This window comes from Mauremys mutica, chromosome 1 (genome assembly GCF_020497125.1).
Source record: "Mauremys mutica isolate MM-2020 ecotype Southern chromosome 1, ASM2049712v1, whole genome shotgun sequence".
Taxonomy (NCBI): domain Eukaryota; kingdom Metazoa; phylum Chordata; order Testudines; family Geoemydidae; genus Mauremys; species Mauremys mutica.
The window spans coordinates 308482199-308509184 of NC_059072.1; the positions used below are offsets into that span (position 1 = coordinate 308482199).

The window sequence follows — 26986 nt, forward strand, 5'->3', positions numbered from 1 at the left end:
CTTCCTGCACTCAAACTCCCTCCCTCCATTGGTAAGTATAACTCTTAGTTAATTAGAATTTTTTGACTAACTGGCATCCCCCATTCCCCCCAACATGCCAGATAAAGCTTTTCCTGTACCTTTTTGTTCCTTGCCTTGGATTTGCTGATCAGTGACATGCCTCTTTGCCTGGCTCTATCTAGAGTCTGTAGCCTACAGGAATTTGGACAGAGTGGTACAGACATCGCCGATAGAGACTGCGATCACTGACTATTCCTTTAAATGCAGTCTCATGACTTAGACCTTACTCCACCACATATTAAAGAAGGGGACAGAAGTACATACGGAGCTCCAGCTCAGCCGCACAGGACACAGCAAGGCAATTAAATACAGCAAACTGTGAGTAAACATAAGGAGTTAGAGGTGCTCTCTAGAGCAAAGGGCAAAGAAAGAGATTTGTGTGAAATCCTAAACTGAAGCCAGAGTAACTTTTTAAAAAATACACATTTGCATAAAATATTCAGAATCTAAAATGGTGTATAGAAAACTAGTGTCTCATTTCAGCAGCTTGGAGGGTTGATTTATTTATTGCTTTTTAGGAAACATTCTAAATAGTTTTAATCTCTTACTACCTCAGACCTGATGAAAAAGATGACATTCCCCCCTATAAAAATCCAAAGCGGTGACCCTGTCAGCGATCACAGAGGTCTTTTGCAAATACAACCCCGTTTGCAGTGGAGGTATTCTATCATGGTATTTGGGAGGGATGCCTTGGCTACAGATTTTTGCACGCTAAGGTCAAAATTCTCAAGCCTGGTACTCAGCCCCTTTGAAAATTGATCACTTTTATTTGGGTACCTAACTATAGATGTAGCAGCCGATGGATACAGAGCCTGTAAGCACTCAAGGGTCAAAATTGTAGCTTAATAAATATTAAGGAATCAAAATCAGAATTGAACAGTTAGTTAATATGCTGGACAGCTGCTTTTCACACCATGGAGTATGAATAATTTTTTTGTGGGTGCATCTCTGGGTCACATGTATTGTAATGGTCAACCATCAAATGAGAGTTGCTATACTGGCTGTGGTCTTGAAGACTGGACATTTTTAGCTGGTGAAAGTACATCAGTGTCCAAAGACATTTTCCTTATGCATGACATCAGCTGGACTGTGCCTTGGTAGGTTCTTTACCAGTATTTATTTCCATGGTAAATCTCAGCTTAATGAGCCTGTAAAGCAATAGTTCAGATGTCATCTGTCCCTATCATTTTCTGACTGTTTGCATTGTTAATTACAGGTGTAATTATCTGTGGGAGATATTCCATAGGGTGCCTTCATGTTGCCCCTTGTCTTCACTGTGCTCGTTCTGTACTCTTGCTTCTTAACCAGTGGAAGCTGTGACCTCTATGATGAGCTAAAGGAGTTGAAAACTGAATTTGACATCAATCTCTACCAGCGATTAGCAGAACCAGAGAACAGAACTAACTTGATAGTTGCACCAGCAAGTGTGTCTATTTCTTTGGGGCTACTGCAGTTTGGAGCTCGAGGAAACACCTTTATGCAGCTGGAAAATGCTCTTGGATACAACATCCACGGTAATGTGCACTTAGACAAATTATTTTTAGCAATAACTGCTCTGCATTATGTCATAAATTCACACTACCTCTTCCTTGACTAAGGAGAAAGCAATTGCACAATCAAGCTAAACTTCTTTCTAATTAACAAGATCTGTAAGAGCTCATACTGAATTGTTTTTTTCCATATTTGACTGAACTGTAGGAACTGTTTAACCAGCTGATACGTATGTATGTATTCTTCCTACTTTCTGAGCAGTGCTCACTCTTTCTACTACACTTTAAAACAACTAAATTAAAAAAATGAAGATCTGGAAGGAACATGGAACTCCAGCTAAACTAATGTTGGATTCTCAGGATTTTCTTTTCATTTTAACCAAAGATTAATCCTACCACCTGACACAACATAGCTATTTTTCATGATCTGCACACTGGTTATAGAAAACAGATGACTGTCTCATCTTCAAAATTTGTAGCTTATACATACCGTGCCAGCTTTCGAGCTATCAGTATTCTTAAGCATGACATTTATTTTCATCACATGAAGCTAAAAGTTAAAATTTATAGAGATTGCTATGTTGTGTTCTGTAACCTTACATAGTCATTATTGCCTTTCTGTAAAGCATTTGTATTCAGAAATAACCATTCCAGCTCAATCCAGCTATTATATACAGAAAAAACCTATAGATGCTATATATTTTCTCTGCCTCTCACACACAGGATCTACAGCACAAATACCCTATCAAACAAAGGTATTACTTGCAATGATGCCATTTTGCTACAATTCAATCAAGTTATTTTTACCCAATACTCATTTATGTAAGCATTGTACCTTGCTATTTGCCATACACTTTGCCTCTTAGGGACTTAATCATTGAGAGAGCTTTAGAAAATGGACTAGATAATGAAATTAAGGCAATGTCCCATCCATATAAAAAGTGACAAATAGCACTGAAGAGGTTTTCCACTGATTGGTGAAACCTATTACTTGTTTCAATGCTTTCCTTCCTTCCTTCCTTCCGTGCTGTGGATAATATTAACAAAATGGAATATCCCTGAGGAAAGGCTGGCATTAGTTTTAGTTGTACACATCACAAACCACATAGGTTTCTGACTTCAGGTAAACATACTTGTGTTTAATGTGAAAATAAATCAGAATTGCAAATATGACCAATCTGCAGCAATAATGAACTTCCAGAAAGAAAAGAAAGAAAGAAAACCCATTTCCCCAAATGGCATGTTTGGCTAAATCCAGCAGAAATAGATCAAATAAACATTTTCCTTGAGATGAGTAAAACCAACTCACTGACATACATAGCAGATAGAAAACTGCATTCCTCTATTAAACTTTGGTGCTAACATTTTTGTAGCTCTGCCTTTAACTATGATGAGGGATGTGGTACAAAAATGCACCAATCTGACAAAAACTACCCCGATAGCCATCAGTATCCATTGAAAGTTCAATCGCTCTTTAGGGAGAATCAGCTTTCCCTGGCTTTAATAACCTCTTTTAATGTGCTGCAGCTTTTCTAATATCTGTTCTAGCACAGGCTGGTTGAGCAAAATAATGTCTAAAGACTTGTCTGTCTGAATAATAAATATCAAATACAATATTTGAAAGCAGTTTTGAACTAGCCTACAAGTAAAAATTCAGAACTTTGGTTAGCTAAGATTGTTGGTATTACTAAGGTTACAAGCTGAGGATACTGCATCTCATATAACATCTGCTTCTTATTTTACCATCTTTGAGTTCTTACATCCACATAGGAGCTTGCCAAACACTAGCATACTAATGCAAAACACATGAGAAAGGCACTTTACACCTAAAAAATATCTGATTCTTCTTGACATCTGTCCAAGGAATTCAATATTTTCCCCTTAAAGAGTAACAGAGCTAAGTTTTAACACTAAGCTGTATTAGTCTTCATGCAGGTTATTAAAGGGACACCATTAGGTTAAAAATCATGTACTGGATTCTGAGGTGATGTAAACTGGCCAATTTGGAATTTGGCCCCATATACTTAAAATGTCCTCACTGAGAGGCAGAAGGATCCTGTTCATAGGACATAGGTTTGGCAATCAGGAGAATTAGGTTCTAGTCCTTATTCTGCTATTAACTTGCTGTGTGATCTGTAGCAAGTCGCTTCAGCTCTCTATGTTTGTGTTTCTCCTCCCACCCTTTGTCATGTCCAATTAGATTGAAGCTCTTTGAGACAGGGGTTGCTTATTATGTGTTTGTAGTTGTGCCCAGCACAATGGAGCCCTTATTTCCATTGGGTCTCTAGGCATTGCTATATCACAATGAACTAATAAATAAATAATAATAATAATAAACACCACCTCTGCTTATTAAAAGGGGAAGAATATTTTGAAAAATCTACTTTGCTTTTCCCCATTTATGCTGTGTGTTTCCTGTTTGGATTTCTCCCCCTTTGAAAAGTGGTAAAGAAGCTAGTAATGTTCATTTTTGTTTGTAGTTAATTCAAGCCAATCATTGTCCCAGGTTCTCTTGCACTAGCAAAGTGCTGCTGTGTTTAAGTTGCAAACATTTCAGGGGGATGTTAATCCATTTACAAAATAAAAACCTGTTTCAATTAGAATTTGTTAACAGAGAATTTCATTGACACATTTTTAGTGGTTTTAGATTCTGTAAAAATAAATTGAAGCAAAATCTCTGTATAAAACCAAATTGGACGTGACAGTGTCCTGCTCAGTGTATTTTAGGTTTATGCTAGTTAATTTTGTGTGTTAAGCCCAAGGGGGAGCTTGTCTCCCAGGCGCTCTCCTTTTCTTTATACTGGGTAGGCTGGGTATCACCACTTCCGCAACATCATTCTCCTCTACCCCTGACTCCACAGAGGACACACAACAGTCCAAGACCCTGTGGAATGGGGCAGGAGAAGGTTGGGCACAACCTTGCCCTCCCTTAACTCCATGGAGAAATCCGTGCAGCCCAAGACCCCCTCCCTGTTGCAGTGGGGAGAATCCTGTTGCAAAATCCCCCTTTCAGAGGGGATTCTGGAAAGAGCTGTTGGCAGAGGAAGCGTTGGCACCACGTTTCCATTTGAGGGGAGAGCAGGAGGTTCCGGAGCCATGTAGAGGCAAAGGGTTCTTTAATGACAGTGCTGTGCTTCCAGCACAGTCCAAAAATCTGAGATTTAAGGGCATCAAGCATGTGTGTGCATCCCCTCAACAGAATGATTTAGGGAAGATTCCAGAAGGGGAAGCTCCAGAGTTTTCCCTCCCCCAGCATTCCTCTTACAGATGAAATGAAGCTTAGTGGATTGTATTTTAATGCTAATAACACCCTAGTTCTTATAGGGTGCTTTTAGATTAATTTAGATGCAAAATATTATTGCATTTTAAGACTTCAAAAACTTTATGGTGACCAAACCAAAACCAAGAATGTATAAAAGAAGGGTTACTTATTGATAACTGTTGTTCTTCAAGAGTTGCCTCTATGCCTTCACTAGGGTGACCAGATAGCAAGTGTGGAAAATCGGGACAGGGGGTGAGGGGTAATAGGAGCCTATATAAAAAAAAGACCCCAAAATCGGGACTGTCCCTATAAAATCGGGACATCTGGTCACCCTAGCCTTCACATTTATCTAGTGCCTCTAGTGTTGAGCTCCAGAACTGTACAATAAAGCCATGCCCACTGGTGGTGCAGTAGCGCTCTCCTATTAGAATGAGATCATCGGCTTCATCTATAAAAGGAAGTGCACCTCTCTGACAATCTTAGTTCCTTCTCCCTAGCCTGCAGAGTCCTGAAATACAAAGAACGCTGAGACAAAGGGGAGGGTGGGTTGGTAGTGTGACTGCACAGAGGCAACTCTTAAAGAACAGCAGTTTCTAACTTTCTTCAAGAGCCTCTGTGAATTCCCATGAATGGGAGTTTAGCAAGTGGTGCCACCATCAGAGGACAGCAGGCAAGGAGTTCTAGGAAAAAGCAGATTGCAACACCGCCTTACCACACAAGCATTGCCACGCGATACCAAGTCCAACGACTAGCACTTAGTGAAAGTGTGTCAGAACTACATGTAGCTGCTTTGTAAATCTCTACAATAGGAATTTAGCTCAGAAAAGCTACAGAGGCAACTGTGGCCCTAGTAGTGTGTACTGGTTTTTTGGTGAAGTAGTAACAATGTTCAATACGTCTCTTAACCAAGTGGGAAAGAGCTTGTTACTAATAGGCTCCCCCTTATACCTCTCCCCAGAGGCAACAAATAATCTGTTTGATTTTCCAGGGGGCTTAGTCCCACCCAGGTAATAGTAGAGATAGATGCAAAAAGAGACTTGTGCTGTTAAGTATAAACATCTTTTGACATTTAAGTATATACAGGACTCCCCTGGCTGAGCATGACATTTTGATTAAAAGACTACAACAATATAAAATGAACATGGCACATATTAAATGGATTAAAACCTGGCTAACTGCTAGGTCTCAAAATGTAAACGTAAACAGGGAATCATCACTGAGCAGATGTGTTACCATTGGGGGCCCCACAGAGATTGGTTCTTGGCCCTACACTATTTGGTATTTTTATCAATGATGTGGAAGAAAACAAAGTTTGCATTGATAACGTTTGCAATGACACAAAAATTGTGGGAGGACAGATCACTGATACAGAGAAATCTGGTTTGCTTGGTAAGATGGGCGCAAGCAAACAATATAAGTTTTAATATGGTTAAATGTAAACATATGTATCTAGGAACAAAGGCTGTCAGCTGTGCTTACTAGGTGGGGGACTCCATCCTGGAAAGCAGTGACTATAAATACATCAGAGGAATAAATACCACGGGGAGAGAGGAGTTATTTAAATTAAGCAGCAATGTTGACAAGAATAAATGGAACAACAAGTTTAGGATTGAAATTAGACAATGATTTCCAAATACCATAGGAGTGAAGTTCTGCAACAGCCTTCCAAAAGAAGCAGTGGGGGCAAAAAAAAACCTAACTGGCTTCAAGACTGAGCTTGGTAAGTAATGGAGAGGATGGTATGATGAGACTGCCCACAATGGCATGTAGCCGATCTGTGACTGCTATTAGCAAATATCTCCAATGGCTGGCGATGGAACACTAGATGGGGAGGGCTCTGAGCTACTTCAAAGAATTATTTTCCAGCTGTCTGGCTGGTGGGTCTTGTCCACATGCTTAGGGTCTGATTGTCATATTTGGGGTCCAGAAGGAATTTTCCCCCAGGTCAGAATGGGAGAGACCCAGTGAAGTTTTCGCCTTCCTCTGCTGCATGGGGCACAGGTCACTTGCAATTTTAAACTAGAGTAAATGGTGGATTCTCTGTAACTTGAAATCTTTAAATCATGATTGAGGACTTCAGTAACTCAGCCACAGGAGTGGGTAAGTGAGGTTCTGTGGCCTGCAATGTGCAGGAGGTCAGACTAGATGATCACCATGGTCCCTTCTGGCCTTAAAGTCTATGAGACTGAAAAAGAATTGTGGGTTGTGGTGGATAAACCACTGAACATGAGCACCCAGTGCAAAGCTGTGGCCAAAAGGGCTGATGGAGGAACTAACAATAAAAAGAGAGAGTTCTGTTTAGGTCTCTGGCAGCAGAGAAGGAACTGAGATGGATGGGGGCTGCATTGTCTTATATAGATGGAGCCAAAGATGTCATGTTAGCACAAGCACTACTGTATTTCCTCTTCTCCTCCCACAAGTGGCCACAGCTGTGTTACACAGTTCGGCAGCTCAACTCTCGCAGCAGATAGCATAAGTGGGGATACACAGTGACCCCAAAGAAGAAGAGTATTTTTTTAAAACAAGAGCCAATAGAATGTGATGTAATGTCAACTACTTAGGGCAGCCACAATATAGCAATTTCTAAGGTAATGTCTATCATACAGCTGCATGTAGTAACACTACAGAGCTTGGGTTAAATACAGAGAGAGGCTTTTTTTCCTCTGAATTTAATCAGTGTTTTGAATTCTCTTCAACTTCCTATGAAACAGATGGGCAGTTACTTGAACAGCCATGCCACCTGCAGGTATACATAGATGAGATCTGTAGCTACAGTGATTTTTGCTCACATGCACAGAGTGGAAATAGCAGCCAAATTTAACACCAGGGCATGTTGGAAGGTACCTCTTAGGCTTTCTTCACTTTCCTCTGGAGCAGCGAGCAGGGTTCATCCCTTAGAATTAAGTGCTCGTGGCCACACAGTCATTTTCCTGTGAGTGCAGTGAGGGAGGAGCATTGGTGGACCTTTGTTCTTTCTATTAATGTCATCTGGGTTTTGCTACAGAAAGCTCTCGGTATGTACAACGCATTGCAGGGTATCCCTAGGCAATAGTCTCCGCCTCACTAGTAGTTTCACATACTTGAATTTTGAATGACTTTACATTGTTGTAGCATCCAGAGCGCCCAATCACCATTGGAACCCTATTATGTTAAGTGCTGTTGCAATCACATAGGAAGAAATGGTCCATTGCTATTTGTTAAGTGCTGACAATTTTCTCGGCAATGAATTATCATTAACACTTGATTTTTGCTATTTTAAGTTCAACATGAGAATTACAGCATTGCTTTTTCTCCGATCTGGCAGATCCAAAAGTGCAGGACTTCTTGCATACCGGATACGAAGAAGTGACCAACTCTAGCCAAGGCCCTGTAGTTCAGCTGGCATGTGCCCTATTTGTGCAAGCTGGAGTTCATCTGTCTCCTGACTTCATTGAACATACTGCACTCTGGGCAAACAGCAGCCTGCAAAAAATCAACTTCAGTGAGCCTAACAGCACTGCTGCACAGATAAATGAATGGGTTACCGGTAACACTGAAGGTAAAATAACTAATAGAGATGATTATGTAGGACCTGGCTGTAATAATAAAAACTGTACAGATACCAGCAGTTAGCACTCTAGTGTTTAACCAAATGTAATAATGTTAAGTCTATGCTCTCTACAGAAAGGCATAGTTTAGCAGTCTTGAACACAAGGCTGGGAACCAGTAATGCCTGTGCACTAATCACAACTCTGATATTGCCTCACAGCATAACCTTAGGCAAGACTGCAGTAAGTCTAGGTACCTAAGACCTGGTCTACACTAGGGTGGGGGCTCGAACTAAGGTACGCGACTTCAGCTACGCGAATAGCGTAGCTGAAGTCGAACTACCTTAGTTCGAACTTCTTACCTGTCCAGACGCCGCGGGATCGAAGTCCACGGCTCCCCTGTCGACTCTGCCACCGCCGTTCGCGGTGGTGGAGTTCCGGAGTCGATGGAAGTGCGTTCGGAGTTCGAACTATCGCGTCTAGATTAGACGCGATAGTTCGAACTCCGAGAAGTCGAACGCTACGCGTCGACCCGGCAGGTAAGTATAGACCTACCCTAAGTAAAGGATTATGGGATCAAGCCCTTAACCAGTCTGCCTTAGTCCCTTGCTTTGTAAAATGGAAATAATATCATCGACCTCGCAGGGATGTTCTAAGAATAATTAGCTAAAACCAAATTCTCCCAGCTATCAGAGTGTAGTATTCACCATGATGAATACTTCCAGTACACTCAGTAGTAGGTGGCTGTAGTATTGACCCATTAGTTTGTACAGTGAAAATAGAAGATTAAATTAGCTAACTTTATTCCTTTACAAGACCAGGAAGTTTAATAGGCAGCAGGTTTAAAACAAATACAAGGAAGTTCTTCACACAGCACACAGTCAACTTGTGGAACTCCTTACCTGAGGAGGTTGTGAAGGCTAGGACTATAACAGCATTTAAAAGAGAACTGGATAAATTCATGGAGGTTAAGTCCATTAATGGCTATTAGCCAGGATGGGTAAGGAATGGTATCCCTAGCCTCTGTTTGTCAGAGGATGGAGATGGATGGCAGGAGAGAGATCACTTGATCATTGCCTGTTAGGTCCACTCCCTCTGGGGCACTTGGCATTGGCCACTGTCGGTAGACAGGATACTGGGCTAGATGGACCTTTGGTCTGACCCAGTACGGCCGTTCTTATGTTAAAGAAACTAAATCCAATCAATGAAAAATTGACTGTAAGCCAATAGACTCACTGGGCCAAATTAATCACTGGTTCATGCCACTGATTTTGCATGAGTTATACTAGGGATGAATTTGGCCATCAACTTGATCAGCAGATAACTAATGTGATTTTAAACATGCATGTTGAAGTTGATACTAGTTGCTCTTGAAAAGTCTCCTCTATCTTCCTCAACCAGAACTATAACAGGACTTTATGACAGAAATTGATTGCTCCAGGAAACATTGTTGACAATGTCAGCTCGCACTTTGATAACATTTTCCTATATTTTTTGACACTGCCAATGGCTTTCATAGTAGGGAGGTGAATAAAATGGCATGATCAGTTAGAAAACTTCACACTAGAGCTCCTATTTCATGGCAAAGAGGACACAACCATGCCCAAGGCCTCTTTTCTATCATTGACACTACCAAAGTCTCGGGGCATAATTTCACGTTCAACTTATTGCACATAGATTTAGCCACACTTTTTTCATTACTGCTAGAAGCAGTTATGCAGTTATTTAAGACTCTTAAAATTTACCCTTCTTAGAGATTTTAAGGTCAGAAGGGACCATCATGACCATCTAGTCTGACTTCCTGCACATTGCAGGCATGCAACCTCATCCACCACTCCTGTAATAGACCCCTAACCTCTGGCTGAGTTACTGAAGTCCTCAAATCTTGGCTTAAAGATTTCAAGTTACAGAGACTCCAACATTTATTCTAGTTCAAACCAGCAAGTGACCCAGGCCCCAAGCTGCAGACAAAAGTGAAAAACCTCCTAAGTCTCTGCCAAGAAAAAGTAAGGGATGCGCTATTTTTTCTGTGCTCAAATATGAACAAAAGTATGAAACAGATGTCAGCCTGATCCAATTTGTTGCAGGTAGAATGCTCACCTCTGTGACTTGGCCACTTTTGTAGCACATCAGGACAAAAAGATTCAGAAGAGTTTGAAAAAATAATCTGATAATTTGGTCCTATGTATAATGTCACTTAAAAAATGAGAGAGATAGATGCAGGATTACCTCTGCAGAGAGAGAGAGAGAGAGAGAATATAATTCTTCTCCTTTTCTTATGCAGGTGGAGAAGCAGACTGCATACATCTGGATACAGTTGGTTCACCACTTACTCAGATGGCTGTGGTGAGCACCATGTATTTCAAAAGCACGTGGCAAAAGAAATTCTCTTTCACAGATACTCAGTCCTTGCCTTTTACCACTGCGGAGGGTGTCACCCTGAAAGTGCCCACAATGTACCACATGGCTGAAGTCAATTATGGTAACTACTTTTCATGCCATGTCTGACATATGAAACAATATTGTAAACTACATACATTTTTTATTTACTTCCAGCACTGCCTGCAATGTGCTAGGTGCTGCACAAACATGGAGAAAAGCGCTTTGGGAAAACACCAAAATATAATAGCACGGAAATAGACCTTTTCTCTGACATATAAATCCTGTGTGTGTTCTGCTTCTATCCAAACTTCTTCTGAGATAGATACTGTAGTTTAATGATGACTGAAGGCAAAAGTAGGAGCCAGGAATGTCCTACAGTATCACAGGCTTGAACATGAGATCTTGTTTTAGGTTTCAAACCTGCCCTCGCTGAAGTACATGGCAAAACTCCTGCTGACTTCAGTGGGAGTAGGATTGGACTCTCATTGAGAGATGGAATATTGAGCAGAATACTGGGATTTTTCCCTGCTCGATCTGAAAAGTGTGGGATCTCTTCGCTTGGAGAGCCATTTGAGGACGACAGGAAGCACAGCTGATATTTTAACATCTCCTGGATAGAAAAGTGTCATTAACAGTGCAGCACCCTCTCTCGTGCATATTGCAAAGGCTACCTGGGTCAGAATCTAAATCCTACTGCTGTACTGGAACCCATGATTTTCAGAAGTAATGAGCACTACCAACTAAACCTTACTGACATTTTGTAATGATATGCAGCCAATTACTTATAGAGACATTATGGTTACACACCAGATAGATCTAATGATCATGGAGTCAAAAAAATCCAAACACCTCAACTCTTAAAGCAGGGGTAGGCAACCTATGGCACACGTGCCGAAGGCGGCACACGAGCTGATTTTCAGTGGCACTCACACTGCCCAGGTCCTGGCCACCAGTCTGGGGAGATCTGCATTTTAATTTAATTTTAAATGAAGCTTCTTAAACATTTTAAAAACCTTATTTACTTTACATACAACCATAGTTTAGTTATATATTATAGACTTATAGAAAGAGACCTTCTAAAAACGTTAAAATGTATTACTGGCACATGAAACCTTCAATTAGAGTGAATAAATGAAGACTCGGCACACCACTTCTGAAAGGTTGCCGACCCCTGTCTTAAAACATCAGCTGCTATATTTAACACCTTCTCTGTGCTGACCACTGCAGGAGTTGTTCTTGGACATGCCATTATTCCATTGGAACACTGGGTCCTTAAAGGGGGTTTAGCAGGGCTGTGATATTGTACTGCAAAAAGTTATATATGCATGTATGAGATGCAGTCAGCAACTAGTTAATATTAATGATACCTAAATTAATGGATGCTGTACCCTGTTCCCTAAACAATTATTCGTTTGAAGGTCCATTACATTGTATCCTTTTTTGTGGTTATAGGTTTAAACATTTTTGTCTGAATTTGACAGGTTTTAAATGCTTTGTAGTTCAATAAAGCTGTGTGCTTCTTGAAAGCAGCTTAACCTGTGCTATTGATTTGGGTGTATGGATGAGTGCTTTGGGCAAAGTACTTCTCACTGAGTCAAACAGGAGCTGCTTTTTCTTTTCATTTTTCTTTTCTAGTGTAGTTCTGCTGAAAGGTGCTACATTGAAAGAGCTGGAGAATGAAGCCATCTATTTATTCAAAAACAGCTGTCGTAAGACCAGTCACATTGTAAACTCACCCACTCTCATCAATGTTCCTCAGCCCTGACCCAAAGGGAGTATCATTAGGGTGAGAAGACAGCTAAATCACCATGCTCCATTGGACTGGCCACTGAGATAGCCACAAAGGATGTCAGTTATCGCTATATATGTTAGCAAATGTGCTATGTGGACACCTGTCTGCTCGGAAGTGGATTGAGATCATTAACTCAGTTCACGTGAGCCTGTGATCTTCATTTATTAACAACCTGATCCATATTCAAGCCAGTGACTTAGTGGTGAAAGACTCTGTATCCTCGTACTAGTGCCTTGAGCCACCTAGTTCTTCAGAACTGCTTTTTCCCTTGAGTGATGCCAAGGATTATGTTTTCAAACCCGCAGGTCAGTTCCACACCGCATCGCTGGAGCGGTTCAGTGTAGCCGAGTTGCCTTATCTGGGGGAGACAGTCAGCATGTTTGTGGTGCTTCCCAGTGATAGGAGGACATCTCTGACCCAGATTGAGTCACATCTCTCAGCTAAAATCATCACTGTTTGGGCCAACAGCTTAAAGAGAATGAAGATGGATATTTTTCTACCTAGGTAAGTGACACTCTCTTTCTCGAGGGCTTGGCCATCCTCTAACCATATATTTTATTGTCAGAGTTGTGTTGTGTACATTATTATAGGCATAACCAATGATATATAGGACATCTGTCCACCCAGGGCTGAAGTCCTTAGGGCTTCGGCCCTAGGCCCCAGCAAGTCTAACGCCAGCCCTGGCAACTCCATTAAAAAGGGTTTGCAACCCACTTTGGGGTCCCGACCCCCAGTTTGAGAACGGCTGTTATATAACTAAAAAACTATTTATTTATTTAAAAAACAACTTGAATTTGATTCTACAAGTCCTAATTATATGTAAGAAGTTTATTTGGGATACAATAACGCTTTAAAAATGTACAAAGGGAAAAAAATTGTGCCTATTTTTGCTTCTTTTTGCTTCATAAAGAAAACTTTAAAAAAATTGTCTAAATATTTTAAAGTATTTTACTATGTGTTTTTAATATTAGAAATATTAAATGGCGCTCAAGCACCTATTACCAATTACTGCATTTCTTCTGTGTACAGGGCAAGTTCACACGCTCCATCAATCCAGCCCTTCACTATTGCCAGAATTTGCACATGACCCCAACCCTATTTTTCAAACAAATAGAATGTTAGGATGTACCATCTCGGTGCAAAAGAGGGAAGGTATTTCCTGGATGTACTTAGCACATCAATCAGCACAGAAAAGCTTTATTACATACCTCCAAAAATACATTCCCCATGCTAATGAAACACTGAAAAATGTTTTGTGCATTAATGTTCTTTTTCCAAGCTAATGTTTTGCAGATGCATTCCTACCTACAACCAAATTTATTACAATTTTTTGAAAAAGAAAGCACAAATGGGGGCAAATGCAAAGTTCACGTATATATTTAAATGAAATCTACTGTGTTAATTTTAGATTCAGAATTCAAAGTCACTTTGACTTAAAAATGGTTTTACCTGCCTTGGGAATTACAGACATGTTTGATCCAACTGAGGCTGATTTTAAAGGTATTTCAGGTAAGATTATTCCCCATATAGGAAGTGATCACTCAGTGTATAGATTTGTTGTAGATGTTTATATGATATTTGTTTGACTGATTCAAGAGAGCTGGTCCTTCTGTATTAATTAATTAATTACTTCTGGCTCCATGAAAATTAAAAACAATCCAGATTCTAATTTCTTTCAAACTACTGCATTTTAGGTTAAGCAAAATCTGGTAGTGGGGAAAGATTTTTTAGAGATTAAAGCCTGTGAGACAGAACATTGCTGGAATGTGTTTGCTTAGGTGCTGGCTGAAGTCTACAAGGATTGCTGCAGACAAGGGCGGCTCTAGACCCCAGCGCGCCAAGCGGGCGCGTGGGGCGGCCCTTTCCCGGGGGGGCGGCATTTGGCTCCGGTGGACCTGCCGCAGGCATGACTGCGGCGGGTCCCCTCTTCCCGCGGCTCCGGTTGAGCTCCCGCAGGCATGCCTGCGGCAGGTCCACCGGAGCCGCGGGACCACGGCACCCGCCGCAGTCATGCCTGCGGCAGGTACGCTCGTCCCGGGCTCCGGTAGACCTGCCGCAGGCATGCCTGCGGGAGCTCAACCAGAGCCGCGGGAAAAGGGGACCCGCCGCGGGACCGGGGAAGGGCGGCGCAGCGCACCGCGCTGCTTGGGGCAGCCTGATTTCTAGAGCCGCCCCTGGCTGCAGATCAAGCATTTGTTACTGGTTCTAAATAGCCATTCCACAGTCAGTGACATTGGTGTAATAACAGGCCTCTTTATTCTGCGTCTTGATGTCACTCATGCAAACAACCTTTACGCATGCCTGAAATCTCCCTTTGTTTCTGTCCCGCAAGCCAGCAATCAACATAATACACCTCCATCCCAATATAACGCTGTCCTCGGAAGCCAAAAAATCTTACCGCGTTATAGGTGAAACCGTGTTATATTGAACTTGCTTTGATCCGCTGGAGGGTGCAGCCCCACCCGCCCCAGAGCACTGCTTTACCGCATTATATCCAAATTTGTGTTATATCGGGGTAGAGGTGCAATACCCAGCCCACAATATGCCAAGACCACGTGTTGTTAAGATAGAAACTGACTACCATGTCTCAAAAACCCTGATGTTATTCTGCTCAGTGGAAAGTTTTTTCTTGATTTAATATTAAAAGTCTCCATAACTGTCCATATGCTTTGACTGACCTATCACTTCCAGCAAGGTAAACAATTCCAAGTTGGGCACTTGCATTCAAAGACTCTTAAATGGAGATTTTATGGTAAGACTCTCAGACTTTCTAATATGATTCTGGTCAGTGTGTGACTGTCATTAAATGGAGGCACAGCCACAAGCCCATCTTGTGATACAGTGGAAACTGCTTTAGAGGAAGTTCCTGATGGAAGTTTGCTTCCACGGGACAAAGCTCATGGCACAGATTTTGTTTTTCACCTCCTATTAAATTTGAGTATGTGTTCATTATAATGTGATCATTAATTGCACAGAATGCCTTGTTAATTAGAAATGAGGTGTTAATATGCTGACTAAAGTTTGCTGATGGTTCACATTATAAATATGTATAACAGCTATTTAGATAGGATGAGTGCTTAAGGAGGATGAACTACAATGGACCAAGGCATACTGGGGACCTTCTTTTATACTATTTATGACTTACTCCCATTGTGCTTTTTGATTAAGAAAAATTTGAATGGCACTTTTCCGCAAATTTTCCCTGTTATATTATTTAAGGGTGTCTTTATTTTCCCTGTCTCCTCCCCTGCGGTATTATTTGAGTTGACCCACAGGCTCAGGCACAAACGAGAAAAGCAGTGCAATTGACTTTTACCCATAATAATAAATATTGAATGGGGAAGCTACTGTTCTGATAGATACAGAACTATCCTCAGCAATCTTTTTAAGTGTCACTTTTCTCAGAGTTCTATTTTGTTTTACCAGTGATTCTTCCTGCTCAACATGTTTTTGTGGGAGTTTCGTTGGATTGCTTAGTTGACCCAGCATTAGTTCATTGTTCCCAACACACTTGGTAGTTGTCATTCATACCAAGAAATCTTACTGACTACTAGAACTAGTGAAAGAACAATCAAACCACTAGTTGGTCACTTACCAATAGAACTCAGCATTTAATGCAGTGTTATTAATCATGTTTATTGCAGTAGTGCCTAAGGACTGACCAAGAATGGGGCCCTGTTGTGGCAGATGCTGTATAAACACTGAGTAGCAGTGTCCATGGCCTGAAGACCTTACAGTCTAACTGGACAAGATAGACACAGGGTTGGGGAGCGGGTAGAATACACAAGCAGCATGAACAATGTGATTGTAGCAAACGGCAGTTAGTTCCACTGTTTTTTGGTGGGGAGGAGGAAGAGGGTTAGTTAGGAAAGGATAAGCTAAGTGGAAAGAAAAATGAAGGGAAGGTGGATGAAGGGGACAGGGCAGGAGAGAAGGAAGTAAGAGGGGCAGGTATGAAGTGAGGGATGGACAGGAGGAGGGCTAGAGCAAACAGCCAATGAGCACTAGGGCAGAGAAAGTCCAGTCAAACCTGTAGAAAGTTTGGTGACTGTCTGAAGGTCCCTGCAGTGGCTGTTCCTGTTCCTGCCAGCTGGAATCTCTGGATGGTTCCTCTCTGAAGTTTTACCCAAGTGTTGGCTACATGGTGGGTACATGAAGATGAAAGAACAGGAAGGAAACAAACAAAGACTGTATGCCATCTTATCCCTTAAACCTTGTCCCATGCTTATAAGCTGCATTGCAGTGCAGCTCCTCTCTAGGAAGACAGTGGGCCTGATTCCCATTGCCTTACACATATGCAAAATGATTATTCAGAGAATAGGGGCCAGATTCAGATCTGTTGTATCAGTATAACTCTCTAAAAACTCTGTTCATTACACATCTCTGGAGTTACTCCAGATTTACACACTGATAATGGATCAGGATTTAGCCTAATGACTTTTTAAAACAAAATTCTTAAAATAGATGACCAGACAATAGTGGGTTGGTTCCATCTTTCAACTAATTCTAGTGTCAAAAGGTTCTTGGCGTGAATGATACAAGAAAGGTTAAGTGACTTGTTTAAGGTCACACAGCAAATCATTGGCAGACAGGGGGACAGAAATCAGTCTCCTATTCTTACTAGCTTTCTGATGTTGTTCTTACTAGCAGTTATTTCTCCATAAGGTAGGCAGATAACTTTTAGACTAGGTTATCCTCCACAGTTGTTCATGGCTGCTACTAAAATGAAACAAAAAAAATCTTTAGCAATCATGACAATGACATTTCCCTGCAGGTGTTCTCTCAATTGTTGTAGAGCTGTGACATTTTTTGGCTTTAAATCAATTTTGATGTGCTCATTTATACATGGTAAAATAGTTTGATGCAGATGATACCACAATACGTAATTGCAGCACAGCCCTAACCAGACCTAGAATTTTATGTGGAACTTCTAACCTATGGTCATGTGGTACTTCACCTATACTTAAGTTATATAGTTATTTAATCTTTTTATAGCTATTGCACTTTCAGGTTTTGACAACCACAAATGTTTAGAACTGTCCAATCAGAGAGTTGTCTGTGGAGATACAGGCTTTATCAGCTGTTAAGCGTTTGTAATACTGGTGAGGCTGCTGAAAAAACACTATATGGATCAATTCACCGTTAATAAACCCAGAAGGGATCATTAGATTATCTAGTCTAATCTTCTGTATATCAACAGGCCATATAAATTCGCCTCATTCCTCTGGCACTGAGCCAATAACTTGTCTGTGAGTATGAAGAATATGTTTCAAACCGTAATAAATACAGTAGAACCACTGAACACCAGAGTTACAAACTGAACAGTCAACCACACGCCTCATTTGGAACCGGAAGTACGCAATCAGGCAGCAGCAAAGACGAAAAAAAATGTACACTACAGTACTATGTTAAACGTAAACTACTACAAAAATAAAGGGAAAGCAGCATTTTTCTTCTGCATAGTAAAGTTTCAAAGCCGTATTACGTCAATGTTCAGCTGTAAACTTTTGGAAGAACGACCATAACATTTCTTTACCATCATTTCAGAGTGACGAATCACCTCTTTTCCCGCAGTGTTCGTAACTCTGACGTTCTACTGTAGATAATTTATACTGGTAGTTAGTGTTATATAGAAGAACTTCAAACTATGTCTCAAAAAGCTGGGAAAACATTATTATTGCTTGTGGCACCTTAGAGACTAACAAATTTATTTGAGTATAAGCTTTCGTGGGCTACAGCCCACTTCATCAGATGCATGTAGTGGAAAATACAGTAGGAAGATTATTTTTTATATAGATATAGATACACACACACAAACTTGAAACAATGGGTGTTACCATACACACTATAAGGAGAGTGATCAGTTAAGGTGAGCTATAATCAGCAGGAGAAAGAAAACTGTTTGTAGTGGTAATGATTACCACTACAAACAGTTCTTTTTCTCTCCTGCTGATAATAGCTCACCTTAACTGATCACTCTCCTTATAGTGTGTATGGTAACACCCATTGTTTCATGTTCTCTGTATGTATATATATCTCCTCACTATATGTTCCATTCTATGCATCTGATAAAGTGGGCTGTAGCCCACGAAAGCTTATGCTCAAATAAATTTGTTAGTCTATAAGGTGCCACAAGTACTCCTAAAAAAGCAGCAAAGAGTCCTGTGGCACCTTATAGACTAACAGACGTTTTGGAGCATGAGCTTTCGTGGGTGAATACCCACTTCGTTGGATGCACGAAGTATTTAAGTACTCCTGTTCTTTTTGCGGATACAGACTAACATGGCTGCTACTCTGAAACTTATTATTGCTGTTTCACATATGGGGAAAATGGAGGCATGAAGAAAGTCAAGTGACTTGTCTAAGCTCACACACCAAGCCAGTGATAGGCAGGGGGAACAGAACCCAGATGTTGCGCTACTGTGTCCTGTTCTTGCTAACCACTATACCACTGCCTCCCAAATGACAAGTGGTTACTTTACTTAGCATTTATATAGCAAAATATTATTTACTGACTGAGCCCTAAACCCCCTTTGTAAGATAAGTTATACTATCCCCAGTGTACAGATAGGGAGACAGAGGCACAGGCCCACATTCCTCCAGACCACCTCCCTACAACACATTTACACTGTAAACAGACAAGCAGAGTAAAACCAAATCTCACCATGCGGGCAAGTTTCTCTCCACCATCTTTTTGAAGAAAATTTATTTTAACATCATGGAGGGAAGAGATTGGTGGAGAACATCTGTGACAAAAGGAAAGGTTGTACCTACTATGTAGATTGTAGTCAGCGGGTTATTACTTTACATTATTGCAGTAAAATACCTGGAAAACTAACCATTCCATAAAAACTGGACTAACTTTACAAAGTCATTCAATTTTTTTAGTTAATGCCATTTTGTAAATCATTTACAATAATTAAAATTAAATGAGAGAAAAGGTTAAAGGAGGGATTGCCATGGTTTACAACCAGCATTCATTTTTGATAGAAAGCAGCAGAAATAAGTGCCATTTGTTGGAAATATTCTGATGTGTGCTGCTGTTTGTCTAGCAGTGTTAGAAACAATACCTGCAATTAGTAACTCCACAAACTGATCACATTGTGAACAGTGCTGGTAAAAGCGTATTAAGAATTCTAAACTGCAGTCATTCTGTGAATTCTGAATGTCCTAAGAAGTCACCAATGAACTACACAGGTTAAAGGGTTTTGACAGCAGTGGAAATGTGTTTATTTTGATCATTATTCAGAAATTACAATGACAAACATAACTATTAATACTTACTTTTGGTTGGTTTGTTAGAGCAAGGCGGGCTTTACATTTCAGAAGCTATTCATAAAGCAAAGATTGAAGTGACAGAAGAAGGTACGAAAGCATCAGGAGCTACAGGTAAATCAGACATACAAACGTCAGTAATGTTTTGCATCTGAGCCATATCATAGCAGCAACAAATGTTATAATTAAAGGCCCTGATTTAACAAGGAATTTACACATACTTAAATCCATCCCTGTTCAGCCAGTCACACAAGAATGTGCTTTATTGAAGCCCTATTAACTCTAAAGTTAAACATACCTCTATGTGCTTTGATGAATTAGGCCCATATTTAATAAACCGTTTCCATTCTACCTCCTATTTTCAGTTGCTCATAACTTTCTTAAAACATTTTCCTTTTCAAGTTTAGTCTTGGAACAACATGGGATAGTCTGAGAAAAACCGAACCACCTATTTTTCAGATTAGCAAGCATTGAACTACCAGCACCCAAAAACATTTTTTTATTCAAACCTTCTATTATGCTCAAGTAACTTTAGTGAAAGGCAATTGACACAGGCGCCATTTGCTGTGGGGCAAGGAACATCGTTACTGCCTCCTCCACCCCTATGTTTAATAGGTCAGTATATTCCACTATGTCTCCTATTCCTCTCCCTCCCCTCAACTTTGCATATATCATGTATAATGTTCTTTGTGCTGAAACAACATTGTCACCCTCTCCCAATTTTTCTGAGATGGTGCCCTGGCAACTGATCTTTCACGCTTGGCTTATAGAGCCAGTGTTTTGAGGAAAGCACTACAATAATGTTAAAGTTAAGGATTTGAAGTTTCATCTTTGTGCATGCTTTGCAGATTTAGTTTCTCACTTGATTTGGAGTTGCATTTCCTATGTGCAACAGTTTCTGGGGGCAGATGGAATTTTACATTAAAAGGAAAATGTTTTCTATGCAAAATCTCACCTTCCAGCATAGATTGTGGTTTAAATTAATGTTTTCATATGTTTTTTTAAGCAAATAAAACCAAAAACTACTGATATGTAAATAGAAAACTCTACATTCATATTATTTGAATGTTGCGAATTTTAAAATAGTGAGATTCAAAAGTAATTGTCTTCAATTCCTGCTCCATCATCTTTGTGCCACAAAAGCCCTACCATGGCATCTGGGGATTCTCCTTGCTTATGGGAATATCCAGGTGGCGCAGAGATGGCACATCCATGCCTGTGCCACCTGCTGCTGGCTATCCCAGCACAGGGAATGTGTTGGTAGAATATCTGGAACATGCTACAGCTTTTTAATCCTGAGCTGGAATACTCTGAAGGTGCTTCAGCATATGGAGGGACTAATTTGGTCCCCAGCAGCTATTGAAATGAGGCGAACATAAAGGTGGCTTTAAGCCACATGTATCTGGTCTACTTCCCTTGTGTCTAGCACTAAGTATTGCTCAACCACACTTAAGGATCTGGCTCAATATGTCTGTGGTAGCATTATCTTGATGCTAGTTTCCATATGCACACTATATAATTAACTTTGCTGTGGAGACAAAGATTGAGTTCCTTGACTAAGTTCTCATCCTTATTGGTAAACTAACATACCTGTAATGTTTCCAATAAAATCCCCTATAGAAGATAGAAGTTATCCTATAATGTTTACATATCAAAGACTAAACATAACTGCAATCAGCAGACATATCACCCGGTCTTAGTCCCACGGAAGTCAATGACAGAAGTCCCATTAATTTCAGCAGGAGCAGGCCCACTGAAAAGAACTGCTTTCAGAAATAGAGCTGGTCTTCAGGAAGGGCTGGAAGAGTAGGAAGGCAATCTGTCATAGAATCATAGAAATGTAGGGCTGGAGGAACCTCAAGAAGTCATCAAATTCACCCCCCTGCACTGTGGCACAATCAAGTATACTTACACCATCCCTTGACAGGCATTTGTCCAGCCTGGTTTTTAAAACCTCCAATGATGGTGAGTCCATAACCTCCTTTGGAAGCCTATTCCTGAGTTTAGCTGCCCTTAAAGTTAGAGAGTATTTCCTTATATCTAACCTAAATCTCCTTGACTGCTGATTAAGTCCATTACTTTTTATCTTACCTTCAGTGAACATGGATAACTGTTCATTGTCCTCCTAATAACAGCCCTTAACACACTTGACAATTTATCAGGTTCTCCCTCAGTCTTCTTTTCTCAAGACTACATGTACCCCCCCCTTTTAAACTTTTCTTCATAAATCACATTTTCTAAACCTTTCACCATTGTTGCTGCTCTCCTCTACAGTCTGCCATTTGTCCACATATAGCCTCATGTGGTGTGTAGAATGGGACACAGTACTCCAGCTGAGGCCTCACCAGTGCCAATTACTTCTTGTGTCTTACATACAACACTCCAGTTAATATACACCAGAATATTAGCTTTTTCTGCAGCTGCATCACATTGCTGACTCTCGTCCAATTTGTCATGAATTATAACCCTCAGATCTTTTTCAGCGGTACTATCACCTACCCAATTATTCCTCATGTTGTAGTTGTGCATTTGATTTTTCAAATGTGAAGGCAACAAAGAGAGAGCAAACGGGCCAGTACCAGAATATTTATAAACTTAAGTACTGCACATATTCAGGGTAGTACCATCTGCTTTCCTCTACTCTCTCTACTGTCCCAAATGTGGTCAGCTTGATAGTGTCTTTGCCATTGTTCTTATCTATCACTCTGTCTTCTACCTGGTTAACTTTCTCTTTAGCCACCAAGGTGTTCTGTGCTCTTCTTCCTGTACTCCATTGCCAGAGCAGTCACGGCTGGTATTAACATGTTTATAGCTACATGTAATTGTACAAGATCTGGTTACGTAACCTGGAACGTCTAGTCATACATTTTATTGCAAAGAAAAATTTGGAAATAATTAGATTGTGGGAGAAAGAAGGAAATCATTCTAATCAAACTAGATTTGTTAAGTATTTTTAATATACATCTTGGATTAAAATTATTTTTGGCAAATGGTTTTATCCTAAAAAGCCTACAAATGTGTTAATTTTTGGTCAGTTACATTACCTAGCTACCTAGAAATGCATTTGGGCAATTATTAGGGCTGTCAAGTGATTAAAAAAAATTGATCATGATTAATCAGGCTGTTAATAGAATACCACTTATTTAAATTTTTTGGATGTTTTCTAATATATTTCAGTTACAACACAGAATAGAAAGTGTACAGTGCTCACTTTATATTTATTTTTACTAAATACTTACACTGTAAAAACCAAAATAGTATTTTTCAATTCCCCCATTACTGTAGTCCAATCTCTTTATTATGAAAGTTGAACAAATGTAGAATTATGTACAAAAAAATAACTGAACTCAAAAATAAAACAATATAAAACTTTAGACCGGGGTGGGCAAACTTTTTGGCTCGAGGCTCACATCTGGGTATGGAAATTGCCTGGTGAGCCATGAATGCTCACAAAATTGGGGGTTGAGATGTGGGAGGGGGTGAGAAGTCCAGCTGGGGGTGCAGGCTCTGGGATGGGGCCAGAAATGAGTTCAGGATGCGGGAGGGGGCTCTGGGTGGGACAGGGGGATGAGGTGTGTGTGGAGGAGGTGAGGGCTCCAGCTGGGAGTGCGGGCTCTGGGGTGGGGCTAGGGATGAAGAGTTGGGGTGCAGGAGAGTGCTCCGGGCTGGGACCAAGGGGTTAAGAGGGTGGGAGGGGGAATCAGGGCTGGAGCAGGGGGTTGGGGGACAGAGGTGCAGGCTCCGGGTGGCTCTTACCTCAAGCAGCTCCTGGAAGCAGCGCCATGTCCCGCCTCCAGCTCCTACACAGAGGTGCAGCCAGACAGCTCTGCATGCTGCCCTGTCCACATGTGCCACCCCTGCAGCTCGCATTGGCCGTAGTTCCCAGCCAATGGGAATTGTGGGGGCAGTGCTTGGGGTGGGAGCAGACAGTGGGGGAACATGCCCCTGCTTCCAGGAGCTATGCGGAGCCATGGCACATATGGGGCAGGCAAGCCCCCAACCCCGCTCTCTGGCTGGAGTGCTGGAGCAGGGCAAGCCTCCAACCCCGCTCGCCAGTGGGAGTTCGAGGGCCGGATTAAAATGTCTGAAGGGCCAGATACAGCTCCCGGGCCATCGTTTACCCACCCCTGCTTTAGAGCCTACAAGTCCACTCAGACCTACTTCTTGTTCAGCCAATCACTCAGACAAACAAGTTTGTTTACATTTTCAGGACATAATGCTGTCTGCTTCTTGTTTGCAATGTCACCTGAAAGTGTGAACAGGAGTTTGCATGGTGCTGTTGTAGCTGGCGTCGCAAGATATTTACATGCCAGATGCACTAAAGATTCATATGCCCCTTCATGCTTCAACACCATTCCAGCGGACATGTCCATGCTGAGGATGGGTTCTGCTCAATAACAATCCAAAGCAGAGCAGACCAACGCATGTTCGTTTTCATCATCTCAGACAGATGCCACCAGCAGAAGATTGATTTTTCTTTTTTGGTGGTTTGGGTACTGTAGTTTCTGCATCTGAGTGTTGCGCTTTTAAGACTTCTGAAAGTATTCTCCACACCTTGTCCCTCTCAGATTTTGGACGGCACTTCAGATTCTTAAACATTGGGTCGAGTGCTGTAGCTATTTTTAGAACTCTCACATTAGTACCTTCTTTGCGTTTTGTCAAATTTGCAGTGAGAGTGTTATTAAAATGAACATGCTCTGGGTCATTATCCGAGACTGCTGTAACATGAAATATGTCAGAATGTGGGTAAAACAGGACAGGATATATACAATTCTCCTCTAAGTTCAGTCACAAATTTAATTAATGCATTATTTTTTAAACAAGCATCAGAATGGAAGCATGTCCTCTGGAATGGTGGCTGAGGCATGAAGGGGCATATGAATATTTGGCATCTCTGGAACAAACACTTTGCAATGACAGCTACCAAAGTGCCATGCGGACACCAGTTCTCGCTTTCAGGTGATGTAAATAGAAGCAGGCAGCAGCATCTCCCATAAATGTACACAAACCTGTTTGTCTTAGCAATTGGTTGAACAAGAAGTAGGACCTGAGTGGACTTGTAGGCTCTAAAGTTTTACATTGTTTTGTTTTTGAGTGCAGTTATGTAACAAAAGAAAAATCTACATTTGTAAGTTACACTTTCACGATAAAGATATTGCACTACAGTATTTTTCAATTCATCTCATACAAGTACTATTTCTTTTATCATTTTTACAGGGAAAATATTTGTAATAAAAACTATAAAGTGAGTACTGTATACTGTATTGTGTGTTGTAATAGAAATCAATATATTTGAAAATGTAGAAAAACATCCAAAATATTTAATAAATTTCAATTGGCATTCTATTGTTTAACAGTGCGATTAATCACAATTAATTTTTTTGAGTTAATCATGTGCGTTAACTGCAATTAATTGACAACCCTAGCAATAGTTAAACAGGGTTTTTATTTTTATAATTTTAAAAATGTAAGTTAAATAGATAGTAAGAAAATAACTGCAGAGAGGAAGTAGTCTAATAGTTCAGGCATTGCACTAGGATTCAGGAGATTAGGGTTCAATTCAGGGGTCTGCCATAAGCTTCCAGTGTGATCTCAGGCAGATCACTTCATCTCTCTGTTCCTGTTTTTCCCATCTGCAAAAAGGGGATAATTTGCATCACTTGTCAATTTACAGTAAACTCTGTCTATGCATAGATGGTTATGAACAGGGCAAGTGGTGCAGTCATTTCTTGACCAGGCATTAGTACTATCAATGAAAAAAATATCAGTGGTGAGTCTTAAAACTCAAAGGCAAGCAGACGTAATTACTCAGTGAGTAGACAGCACTGCATTACCTGTGTAATTCATCCTTGCAAACTTACTTGCTCGTTCATCTGGGGTGATTTTTTTCTGCTGGGTTAAACAAATATTACATTTATTTTTATCACAGTAAGGGCAGCTGAATAATTTGGTGGTTAGGGTAGTAAAAATCGGAGAGTTTTATGAGGGTGCTCTATTGCAGAGAAGGCAAAACTGAAACTGACGTGAATGTTTTCTCTGTCTTGCATGGCAGCTATGGTGCTATTAAAAAGATCTCGAACTCCTATCTTCAAAGCAGACAGACCTTTTCTCTTTTTCCTAAGGCATGCCAATACAGGTAAGCATAATTCATTTATTCAGTATAGGAGTCACTCACCTAATAGTAAAAAAAAAAAATCTTACTAGTGTTTCCGATAAATAAATAAGGAGCTATTCTCTAAAATGACTTCAATTTCCATAAAACTCCTTAAAAAATATAATCTGTAGAATAAATTTTCAACTACAAACAGTGGAAGCAGAAAAACTGACAATCATGGGAATTCAGTGAGACTTTTCTTCAGCATAAATTTAGTGCCCAAAGGCACTCTGATGGCCCTGGGGACAAACACCCATTTATCTGAAGAATGGAAAGGTAAAGCACAGGCAGAGGCAGTTCAAGTTTCTCCTGCCCTGTCCTGCCCCTAGGACTCACATCTAAGCATCTCCTTATTTGGAGAGGCATGGAGACTAATCTGTCCTGTCACTGCTTGGTCTCTTGCAGAGACAAGCAAGAAAGTTACCACTTGTAAGTGTTAAAAGTGGTTTTAGTAAGCAAATTGAACAAAAAAATTAAAACTTACTATACTCAACTATGCACTTTATAGGATGAAAATTAGAGTGTAAAATACAAATTTAGAGAAATCAAGTAGAGCAAGAACACCAAACAGCATTCTAATCAGAACAGCATCAGAAACAGTCATAGCATAGCAAATCACATTTTTTCTTCTATTTAGCATTTAAAAAGTGTAAAAATATATAATTGCTTTTGGTAGAAGTCTGTCTTTGGGGAGGGGAAAAGAATAAATAAAGCTACTATTAAAAATACTGGTATTTAATGTTTGGCTTATTATCCATTTGGGGGGCAGCAAGCTCCAAACTCCTACCACCTGCAAGTTAACAATAGGTCTCTCTACAGAACAAAAGCCCAGGAACTCTCCCCCTATATTTATATTCTGCAATGTGCTAGGCACTTTCCAAATACTGTGGAAAATATAGCCCCTGTCCCAATTATGATACAATTAAGAGCATCACTTTTCTCTCTGAAATTCAACTTCAGAACATCTCTGTCTAGAGAAAAAAGACAAGCTGATAAAATATCATCCCATTTCGGTTTATGTGATTTAAAGCATAGGTTAATTAC

General features: G+C 40.5%; 1 protein-coding gene across 2 annotated transcripts in view; it reads left to right on the plus strand.

The window, feature by feature from the left end:
- SERPINE3 (serpin family E member 3) overlaps positions 1–26986 on the plus strand; it is a 27875-nt gene continuing 889 nt past the window's right edge. The window contains exons 1-8 of one of the 2 annotated variants that reach the window (XM_045014545.1): positions 1–378; positions 1277–1574; positions 8117–8350; positions 10624–10821; positions 12819–13017; positions 13922–14022; positions 19816–19902; positions 25841–25924. In XM_045014545.1, the coding sequence (XP_044870480.1) occupies positions 1316–1574; positions 8117–8350; positions 10624–10821; positions 12819–13017; positions 13922–14022; positions 19816–19902; positions 25841–25924 (1162 nt within the window). In that variant the 5' untranslated portion in view covers positions 1–378; positions 1277–1315. Of the gene's footprint in view, positions 379–1276; positions 1575–8116; positions 8351–10623; positions 10822–12818; positions 13018–13921; positions 14023–19815; positions 19903–21527; positions 21661–25840; positions 25925–26986 lie in introns of those variants that run through there. The other variant, XM_045014553.1, reaches the window with a different exon arrangement.